The sequence below is a fragment of the Andrographis paniculata genome, unplaced genomic scaffold (assembly GCF_009805555.1).
Source record: "Andrographis paniculata isolate CXL003 unplaced genomic scaffold, ASM980555v1 Contig70END, whole genome shotgun sequence".
NCBI classification, from domain to species: Eukaryota; Viridiplantae; Streptophyta; class Magnoliopsida; order Lamiales; family Acanthaceae; genus Andrographis; species Andrographis paniculata.
Window position 1 is genome coordinate 1,618,025 of NW_026137607.1, and position 11,431 is coordinate 1,629,455.

The window sequence follows — 11,431 nt, forward strand, 5'->3', positions numbered from 1 at the left end:
CTTGGTCGGGCAAAACTGCGACCTGGTCGGGTAATGCGACAATTTGGTCGGGCACTGCCACGACCACATCAGGTTCCTGGTTGAAAATAATGATGCACGAGTTAGAGATTCATAAAGGAATTATATGAAAATATATTGGCAGTTACCTGTGATGGTTGAGGAGCAAGTGCAGGAAAAATTGGAGGAGAAGTCTGGTTCCCCGTCGGATCCTCTGGTCGACGGATCATTGGCAGCTCCCCTTCTGCAGGAAGAGGGGTCGGCTGAGGGGCAGCCGACGGAGAACTGGGGTTTTCCTATCAAAAGGATGATCAAAGTTAGTGAAAAATTGAATAAGTATTTCCCTTAAAAAGTTTTCAAGGAAACAACTTACCTTGGCTGGCGGACCTTGGACGATAGGTTATCCGACCGGGGTCGGTAGTTCAGAGGTCGGTTGGTTGGCGGTCGGGGTAGAAATTGATGAGGACACTTGCCTCACCGTCGGATCCTCTCCCTGACGGGTCACTGGCAATCCTGCGGATGGAGCTGCAGTCGGTTGGTTTGCAGTCGGGACTGCGGCTGACTGGGACTGCGGCTGGTTGAAGAGAGTCTGGAATGATGGTCGGCTGAGTGACAGTCGGGACTGTGGTCGGTGGCAACGAAGGGCTCTCTGAATTAGAAATGATTCAAGTTAAAAAAAGGGGCATACATTGAAAAGGAAACACGTACAGAAAAATACTTACGAAATTGCTCCCTCAAGTATTTCGGTAGCCCGCTCGTGTCCATCGGCAGAGTTGTCAGGTACTCTTCGATAGCCTGTGTATCAATGACGGGGTAGCCTTTTGTTTTTTCTTTTTGGTACCCGACCCGCCTTCAGCAGGCGCTTGCCTTTTCTTTCTCGGAGCAGAAACTGGTCGGAGAGAACCCAGCGCCAATGCCGGGGGTGGGAAGAGCTTTCCGACCAATTGGTCAGTTGGAGGAGCAATCAGAGACCAGGTGGCCAACCACCAAGCAGGGAAGGCCTCAGCCGCCGAGGGTTTCGAGCAGAAAGGTAAGTAGGAGTTGGAGGTGATGTAGTCAGTAAGTTGGGAAAGGTAAGTCGGGATGAGCTCAGGGATCACTAGACCTTCTGGGCTTTGAGGTATAAGGTATTGTCGGGCTAGTGGTCCCAGCAGGCCCTGACAGCAACCGAACTGTCGAGCCAAGAATTGGAGTTGGTAATTGAAGGTGTAAAAGGATCGATGGTTTTTCTTGTCCGATCTCTTACTGAAAAATAGAGATCGGGGTTTCAAGGCAGAATCCCAAGAGAAGGGATAGGTCGGATGAGGAAGATGATTGGGATAAGATCTGGGATATGATGTGTCGGGGTATAGCAAAAAAAGTTCAGTAGCGTACTGTACAAGGGTTTCGTATACGTAAAAGTGAGAGTTGCTACAATTTTCGGTCAAAATTTGGGTAATTACAGGGTCAGATGGATAAAGATTAGAAGAACTAAGGGTTAAGCGGGCTAAAGCAAAACCTATTGACCTTTGGGGGTTCGGGGTAATAGGAAGTCGGCCAAAAAAATGTGTTCGGAAAATATAAGCGAAAACCATAGCTCCAGGAACCAAAATGGTCCCGAAGCGGCTGTGTCTGCTCTCTTAGTATCGGTCAGACGGGTGGTTACTCGGGTTAAACCCTAAAAAAGGTTAGCCAAAAATAAGGTTCCCAAAAAGAAAAATTGATCGCTGGCCAGGTGAATGGCCAGATCGACTGGAGAAGATAGAATGAGTTTGGAGGAGTAGAGAATGATATATCTGTAGAGAAAGAAGAAACCCAACTAAATATCCAACTTTGAATTTACATAAAAGTATAAGGAAAAGAAAGTGTACCTGCACAGCCAAAAAAAAAAGAACGTTGTGTGTTCCAACTCAGAAACAGGGGGTGCCTGCCTCGCCCAGGAACTTGTTGACGAAGCTGGTCCAACTTCTTTCTTTCTCAGGAAGCTTGGCAAGGGCCCAACCAGCATGGTCGGGTGAAGGCTCCCGACCTTCGAAGGAGACCAGGACAGGATCATCACCCACTATGGGTAAGTGAGCAATGAGGGCCACGTCCATAAGGGTCGGGCCAATGGGACCAGAAGGGAGAAAGAAAACTCTCATCTGTGCGTGCCAGAAAGCTGCCATCGCCAACAGGGCCTTATCATGGAGGTGAAGAGGTTGGGTTGACAGTAGGATGGCCTTGTCTATGCCCTGCCTTCTCCATTGTTCCTGATAATGGGGGAGCAGTCTCGCGTGCCATTTGCGATAGGCATCTTTGGGATCGGTAAGGTGAGTCCTGATGCTGTCCAAAAGACGTTCCGGCTTGAACGCAACATCGTTGATGATTATCGGAGAAACTTGAGAGATAACCAATTTCATTCGATCAGCATCCTCGTTGGTGGCACAATAAAGGCGAAGGGTAGGAGTAAGGACCCTCGAAGCCATAAAGGGCACTGATGGTTCAGTCCCATCAAAAGGGAGAGCAAAAACATATTGATTGGTCATTTGTGAATAGACAGAGAACGAAGAAAAAAGGATTTTTGGAAGAGGATATTTACTGGAGAGAAAAGAAGGGTTTTCAGGATTTTGAGTGCGTAAGTATGGGAAGATGAGATAAGGGTTTTACATAAACCCCACGATGTGACATTAAACAGTGTAATGATAGCACTATGCTATAAACCCCTAAACGTCACATCTCACACAGTCCGAGAAGTGACGCTTAGGAGTCAGGCAGAAGGAGGCAAGTTGTTGAGTGGAAAAAAACCAATGTATAGGGTTTCTTGAGAATGGGCTTATAAATTGGACTGATGTATAGTCCAATTGGCCTGATAATGGTAGCAGAGTCTTAAATGGGTCCAAAGTCGGGTAAAGAAGGATGAGACGATCGATACGGAGGTCGGATAAGATGAAGTCGGATAAAGAAGGATGAGACGATCGATATGGAGGTCGGACAAGATGAAGTCGGGCAAAGAAGGATGAGACGGCCGATATGGAGGTCGGACAAGATGAAGTCGCGCGAAGAAGGATGAGACGGCCGATACGGGGGTCGAACAAGATAAGGTCGGGCGAAGAAAGATGAGACGGCCGATACGGAGGTCGGACAAGTGGAAAGCGGGCAAGATGAGACGTGGCAACCGGTGTGCAGGTCGGATGAAAAGCAGTTCTAAGACGGTTGAGAGAAGTTACAACCGGCGAGCGGATATGAAGGCACGACCTGGTTGTGGCGGTTGACATGGGTTTTAAATAGGTCTTTTCATGACCTAAAAAAACCATCTTCAATTGACAATCAAATTCAAAGAATTTCTTTTGGGGATCACCATTTTACTTTTACAATTTGTAGTATTTATTTTTCTATTTTATTTATGTATCGTAGGGTGTCTAGGGATTTTTAAATCTCAAGCATTTTATTTTATCAAATTCGAAGATAATCTCTATTTTCAGATTTTACTTTTTATTGTTGAAAATTTGCATCAACAGCTATATTGAGAACATGGACAGAAACATGGCTATGTTCAAAACACTGGCAGGAACACGGCCATGTTTAGAAGTGCAGGGTAATCAACACGGCCGTGTTGGCTGCCTGGGACGCTCAGTCACCTTCTGAGTCATCCAACACGGTCGTGTTCAAGCCAACATGACCTTGTTCAGTTCCAGTCAACCATTTTGGGACTAAAATTGATAAATTTTCATTTGTGTATGACCAAAATTGATAAATTTTTCTGAATGAGACCAAAATTGATAATTATGATATTAAATGAGAGCAAAAAATAATTTTTACTATATCAAAATACTTTTAGAAAAAAAAAAAAGAAAAATAGTATAACCATTAAAATAATTTATACCCGAATACAATGTATATAGATATATATATACATATCAAAATACTTTTAGAAAAAGGAAAAATTGTATAACCACCAAAATAATTTATACCCGCCTTTGTATAATGCCATACTTGAAGCTGAAGACGAATTCATATCGTGGAAACGATAGTGGATTAGTGTCACACACAAACTGAGAAATTGAGGAATATTCAACCAAGTAGCACCAAATTATTGACTTGAAAACATATAATCAACATTCTAATATTTTCCGAATTTATTTAAATTTTTAATATGTGGTTTCTGAGTCATCGAATGCTTTCAGAATTGACAATTAATTTTTTTTAATTAATGCGTATTATTATATTATTAATGATAGATTAAATTTATAATACAAGTTTTGGTTCATTCCACACGCCTCGAAAATGCTCATTGTTCGTTTGCATTTGCATGTGCATTTGCATTTGCATTTGCATTTCATGTTAATTTCAATTTCACTTTGTCCGCACTTCCTTTCGAAACAGAGTATATAAGCAAGATTCTCGTTCCCAACATTCTCTCTCTCTTTCTCTCTCTTACAAATATTCCAACTATCGGTTTCTAGTGAGTTCTTTTTACTGTTAAAGAGTGCATTTTTGGGACTCGCCAGAAAGCAAAAGCAGATCGAAGGTGAGCTTCAATTTCAAATCTCTGTTTACTTGAGTTTATCGTCTCTGATTGAGGTTTGTGTTGGATTTGTCTGATGTGTTGTGTGCCAGTACCCGTCTTTTTTTGTGGGTATTAATTGAAGTTTTTTCGTGTTGTGATCTGTGTTGAATTGATTTGATCAAACCTTGTTAAGGATCCGGAAGTCATCGATCTGTATGCGGTGTAGAGCAAATCAGCCAAGTCGTTCTGTGTAATTTGTAATAAAAGTCATGTATGTTGACTGAACTGGAGTTTCTTATTTTGTACGTGAGAAGGAAATTTATTAATAGAACACGACAAGATCTTTGTCAAGTTTCGATTAATCTGATTTCGGTGGCTCTGTTAATTTTTATTTTTTTTTTAAAGTACGGTAGAATTATCTCGCTCGTGGTTGTATTGATTATTAGTAAATGGAAACATCGAGATTTTATAACCGATTTTGCAAATGAAAATCAGTAGCTATTTTGAATGGATTTTTATTTTTGAATGCTTTTTTATTCTGAAGGGAAAGATGAGATGTGTTTCTTACTTTCTTATAGTGTTTTAGCTTATTCTTTTTGTTCACAGCCTGTAATTTACAGAGCATAAATCAGGATGGCTGAGGGAGAGGATATTCAACCCCTTGTTGTTGATAATGGTACTGGAATGGTTAAGGTGAGTTGTTTATCTTTCTAGTTATCCTCTCTTTTTTTTTTTCATGGATGATGAAATTGCAATGTTGTTATTTTTGCTTAATTGCTTATGTGCTTTGACTACAGGCTGGCTTTGCTGGTGATGATGCCCCCAGGGCAGTGTTCCCCAGCATAGTGGGTCGTCCCCGACATACAGGTGTGATGGTTGGAATGGGGCAAAAAGATGCTTATGTTGGAGATGAAGCTCAATCCAAAAGAGGTATCCTCACCTTGAAGTACCCAATTGAGCATGGTATAGTCAGCAACTGGGACGACATGGAGAAAATTTGGCATCACACATTCTACAACGAGCTTCGTGTTGCTCCTGAAGAGCATCCTGTTCTGCTCACCGAGGCGCCTCTCAACCCCAAGGCAAATAGAGAGAAAATGACTCAAATTATGTTTGAGACTTTCAACGTGCCTGCAATGTATGTTGCCATCCAGGCTGTCCTCTCGTTGTATGCCAGTGGGCGAACAACTGGTATGAATTTTGTGGATATGTGAAATGATGCAACTATTTGTTATATTCACAAGATCTTGATTTGATTATTAATTGTGTTTCTCTCGAACAGGTATTGTGCTCGATTCTGGTGATGGTGTGAGCCACACTGTTCCTATCTACGAGGGGTATGCCCTTCCCCATGCTATTCTGCGGCTGGATCTTGCTGGGCGCGACCTCACTGATTATCTCATGAAGATCCTTACAGAAAGAGGTTATATGTTTACCACATCAGCAGAGCGGGAAATTGTTCGTGATGTGAAGGAGAAGCTTGCATATGTTGCTATTGACTTTGAGCAAGAAACTGAGACCGCAAAGAACAGCTCTTCTATAGAAAAAAGCTATGAGTTGCCCGATGGACAAGTTATTACCATTGGTGCCGAGAGATTCCGTTGTCCAGAAGTCTTGTTCCAGCCTTCATTGGTCGGAATGGAAGCTGCAGGAATTCATGAAACAACATACAACTCTATTATGAAATGTGATGTCGATATCAGGAAGGATCTGTATGGAAACATTGTGCTCAGTGGCGGATCAACCATGTTCCCCGGCATTGCAGATCGTATGAGCAAGGAAATAACTGCCCTCGCTCCAAGCAGCATGAAGATTAAGGTTGTTGCGCCGCCTGAAAGGAAGTATAGTGTTTGGATTGGAGGATCAATCCTAGCTTCACTCAGTACTTTCCAGCAGGTTAGTAACTCAATCTTCCCCATTACATCTTACATCATCAATATATTCTCGATAGTCCTTTGGTAAGATCAGAATTGACATATATAATTACTCACACCATTTATCTTTATTTGTGTAGATGTGGATCTCAAAGGGAGAGTATGAAGAATCTGGCCCTGCAATTGTCCATAGGAAGTGCTTCTAAGCTTGGTGAGTAAGTGACTGTAATCTTTTGCCTTTTTAATTATTATGTAACAGAAAGCTAAGGTTGTGTTCTTTTGTGGGTTGTACGACAAGTTTTTACTACTCAGATTCTTTTTTTTTTTTTTTTGTCAAAAAATATCAAATCAAACAATTTTTTTTTTTAAATTTTTTTATTTTATACTTTAAATTTATTTTATATTCAAAACATCGTATTAATACCTATTTATATTACATTAAACAACTATTCAAATTCAATTTTTTACTATTCAAAAATCCAAACCCAAAAACTAAAACCCACAAACAAACGCACCTATTATTATTATTATCTCATATCTGTCCTAATCTGAAAAAAATTTTATTGGGCATATGAAAATTGGGTTTGGTCTCCCTGTCTTGTTTCTTTCCGGTTCCGTCGTTTTATATGTTTCTTGTTTTGGATTGAAGGTTGGTGATATCAATGCCGGAATTAGTATGCGAGTATTGGGATTCTAGAAATGTGGGTGCGAAGGAAGAAATGATCGGGGTTTGGAACCCCCAATTTTCATGGACATGAGCAGGAGATGTTATGGTTTTTCTTGATTTTGTGTGGATTGAGGTTTGGAATGTGAGTGAGTGAGAGTGGGATGGGATTTTAGTGTGTTTATTAGTATTATTATTATTGTTATTGTTAATTGGCATTTTGTTGTTATGTTGGGGATGTATCTCTATTTTACATAAACTTATATGGTTTGGTTGTTTAGGACAAGTCTATGCCTATGTGGATGATTGATTGGCTTTGTAATGCTCAAGTGACCTTACAACTGTTTTTTTGTCTGTCCTAGTCTTTTTGTTATTATTATAATTAGTATCATTATTATTATTATTATTATTATTTATCCATGTGCTTATTCATGACCTGTAAGATTAGAGGACAGTCTAACTGATCAGGGCTTTTCAAGCACAGTGACCCCCCCGACAAACCAGACCTCATGCTACTAGGGTCTGTCTGGTTTCAAGAGGAAGGTTTTCCAAGTCAAAAGAGATTAAAGAGCACAAAATATAAATGGGATGATTAGAGGCCAAACACAAAAGAAGAAAGACTGTATAAAAAGAGAGATGACATGGGATAAGTCGGAATAACTACTCTAAAAATCAAAAGGTGGGGGTTTGCTCCTAGATTCACTATCCCATTAACCCTTCTTATTCCCACACACATAGTAACACGTGTATATATTATACATCCATATGTGTATGTATATACATTATGTGTGTGAAGATATGATTTATTATCTGGGGTTGCTCCTGATTTTTTTGGAGGATAAATAAGAAACATGTATAGAGTTTTGTATTAATTGTCCCATTTCAACTTCTGTTTTTTGGTACACGGTTCTTTCAGAAATTTCGTACGGGGGACTTGATTAATTGCATCGAGTAAAGGAATATTTAGCTCTACTTTCTTGAACATCTTCATGATCTCCTTGTCTTTGTCGCTATTAGTCGGTTTCGCTAACCTGTGAGGAAATGGAGCAACATTAGCATTTGATTGAGTAAGAAGTTTAGAATTCACCTGATCAGTTGACTTATTCGCTCCTTGCTCAATCTCCTCTTTAGCTTTCTCTTTTCGTGCAATAACCTTCAGATCTTCTAGCTCCTTACCACTTCGCAAGACCATTCAAGTAACATTGCTCGAGTTCATGTGGGTTTGAGCTGGTAGCTTACCTTTCTCCTTCTCTTTCATATCCCGCACCTCTTTCACAACTTAAGACATTTGATCTTTCAAGTTTTTAATGCTTGTCCTTGTCTCTTGCTGAAATTGCAAAACATTAGAGGCAATAGTTTTAACCATATCGTGCAAGGAGTTACCAAGAACCGAAGCTTGAGGCATGGTCCTTTGTGGCTACTGATGTGTATGTGGTTGAAAACCCGGTGGTTGACGTTGTCCAAAGAATTGCTGATTTTGATTCCCATATCGAAAATTGGAGTGGTCTCGCCATCCTGGATTGTATGTGTTTGAATATGAACCATAAATCCTGCAGCATTCACTTCCACCTCTTGTGTCAATGTATGCTCAACACTCGCACAAATCCCACATGGCTTCACTTGAGCGTTCCTTACAACAAGTTTTCTCAAAAAAACAGTTAGCTCATTCAATTGTTGTTGCATAGGAGAACTTACCTCGGCAACTTATTTCACTTCCACGACATCCCTTGACCCAAATTGTTGAGAGTTCATAGCCATGCCGTTCAGCAATTCCCAAGCTTCTCTCGGAGTCTTATTCAATCTACTTATTTCGTACGGCTCTAAGGGTCTCATTTACCTTTTGCGTCATTATACTTACATTAAAAATATTTTTATCCTTACTCTATCAAGGTTGTACTTTCAGTCCTTATTTGTATAAATTTTTGCACAGATGTCATTATAATAGTATTATAAGACACTAATAGAAGTATTTTTGTTACAATTAATTTCTACTACGTTTACATATAATAATTAATATTTAAATATCAACATGTAAAAAATAAATTGGACCCTTAGAGCTGGATGGAGGTTGTATATTTTTTTTTGTTTGCCTTTTATAGTTAAACTTATAATTAAGCCAATTTCTATATGTGCTTTTAGAATTTATGTGAACTTTATCCAAGCCTTGTTAATTTTACTTTTTAACAGTATTGCATGAATCCCAATAGACTCGATTTGTAATCCTTTAGATTTAATCGTCAAGGTTCAAAATCGTCCAGAGATCCGACTATTTAAAGTCATCCAACAATATTGCCTGATTTAAGACACACTATTTGGAGTACTGATGGGACTTTAACAGTATTGCTTGATTTCAGGGTGCAAGATATTTCAGGACTTGGGAACTCGTAGAATCGAAATGCGGTGCCAACATGTATATATATTTTATATGTTTATACTTTTTCCGTTCCACTCCAAAAAGGTTTTTTGGAGTTTTGCGGTAAATTAAAAAATAATAATATTTTATTTGTTAGTGGAAGTGTATAAGAGATTCTGACATTTTTGATTTGAAGTAATTGTACGTGTAATGGTATATTTGTAATGTAGGTAAAAGTTAAATGTATTTTGGTATTAGTGTAAAATTAATTTTACTTAAAAAATGAAATTGATGCTTTGAAGTGGAATGGACGAAAAATGGTAAAAAATGTATTTTGAGTTGGGACGGAGGGAGTATTTTTTACTATTTTATATAGCAAAGTATTACGAAATGTGATTGTGTATAAAAAATTTGGGGTGTGTTTGTTTTGTAAACTAATTGGAATGGATACTTTTTTATGTGAGGTACGGACAATATATATTTATTTTTCTGGAAAAATGTTTGGGAGAAAAAAACTAAAAGAATACTCGCATATAAAATATTTTTTTGAAAATAGTTTAATAATAAGTAATTGAGAAAAATGAACAAATTATATTTTGTTTGGTTTTAGTTTTGAATCGAGATTTTTTTTTTTCTTTTGTATATTCTCTCTATCAATTAAGTTTATGTTTATTTTATTTTCTCACAAAAATATGCAGATTTTATTTATAGCAAAAAATTATTTTTACATATTCTTTAATTTATAACATTCGATATTCCATTTATTTACAACTATGTAATTGTTGGAACTTAAAATTTAGAAGTTAGACCGTTCGTCAATTCCGTCGGTATGAGTTGCGGAAGTACTTGAAAAAGCATGTCCGTCATCGATTGAGGGCAGCTCATTCGGTGGAGCTTGCACGGCTTCGAGCCTAAACGACCCATTTCGATGGAATTAACTAAAATCTATTAAAACTCGGATAAATTTACTGAAAAGCGGACAAAAACATGCTGGAAACATAAATTAGCAAGAAATTAACAAAAGACAACATGAATTAGCAAGAAATTCGGATAATCTCCTAAAATCTATGGATAAACTAGAAAATAAAAGGATAAAAGAAATTAAGGATAAGATATGTGTTCTTGTCGTTGTGTGTGTTTGGTGTGTTTTACTATATTTATCCTAACATACCCTAGATTCTAAGGAGAGTGGTGCAGTTATTCTTTTAAACTTCTTCTAACTGTCTGACAACTTTCTCTACTTAATTTTCAACTGTTGGACTCACTTCAACCGCATGACAACTCCCTCTACTCAATTCTCAACCATTGGACTCACTCTGAACCGCCTCCATTGCACTTGAACTGGTCCACGGCTTACTCCGAACCGCCTCCATTGCACTTGTACATGTCTACCACTTACTCCGACCGCCTCTATTATATCTTAGCCGGTCTACGGGGTTTTATCCCCAACAGCTTTAAGTTGTTTGGAGTCTTCAGTTTTTTCTTATGTCGGCCTGTCTCCGAGGAGTCTTCTGAATAAAACATGGAAGTATGTAGATCTTTCATTGACTTTCGGTATGGAGCCGCTAACCTAAAGCCAATGGAGGTTTTTGTTTTTAGCTCTGTGGAGGCAACAATGTTCGACTTTATAGAATAATTGTTTCGGGATGGAGGCACCATAGTCCAAGGAGTTACTGCCCAAGGTTAATGGAGGTTGCTGCCTCAGAGTCCATGGACGGTGCTGTTTTTGGCCCTGTGGATGCAGCAATCCTTTGGTTTATGGAGACATCACAGTCCAATGAAGGTTGTTTTCGGCTATGTGGAGACAGCGGTCTTTGGCTCAACGGCCTGAAGTTCCATTGCTATTGCGCAACTCCGTGGCCTGGGAGTTCCAGCTCCGCTTTTGTCTTCGAGCCTCCTTCATATTTGGGTGCTTTTGGACCCATGTCTAACGTCACAAACATTATATAGTTATTTTCTAGAATATTCTTATTTTATGCTACAATGAATCAATTTAATATTGTATTCATTAAAAAATATATTCATACGAGCATACTTTTTGTGGATAGGGGAGCAATATTTTTTATTTTTCTAGAGAA

The 11,431-nt window shown here is 38.9% G+C and overlaps 1 protein-coding gene across 3 annotated transcripts; it reads left to right on the plus strand.

The window, feature by feature from the left end:
* Positions 1-4,329: 4,329 nt before the first annotated feature.
* LOC127264378 (actin-104) lies at positions 4,330-7,354 on the plus strand. Of its 3 annotated transcripts, none has more exons than XM_051293858.1 (6): positions 4,330-4,483; positions 5,069-5,155; positions 5,260-5,653; positions 5,745-6,358; positions 6,477-6,551; positions 6,986-7,354. In XM_051293858.1, the coding sequence occupies exons 2-5, from the start codon at positions 5,096-5,098 to the stop codon at positions 6,540-6,542; spliced, it is 1,134 nt and encodes a 377-aa protein (XP_051149815.1). In that variant the 5' UTR covers positions 4,330-4,483; positions 5,069-5,095; the 3' UTR covers positions 6,543-6,551; positions 6,986-7,354. The 3 variants fall into 3 exon arrangements, with proteins under 3 accessions (XP_051149815.1, XP_051149814.1, XP_051149816.1); XM_051293857.1 differs by having other exon boundaries at positions 6,477-6,547; XM_051293859.1 differs by having other exon boundaries at positions 4,337-4,483; positions 5,083-5,155; positions 6,477-6,547.
* Positions 7,355-11,431: the final 4,077 nt, after the last annotated feature.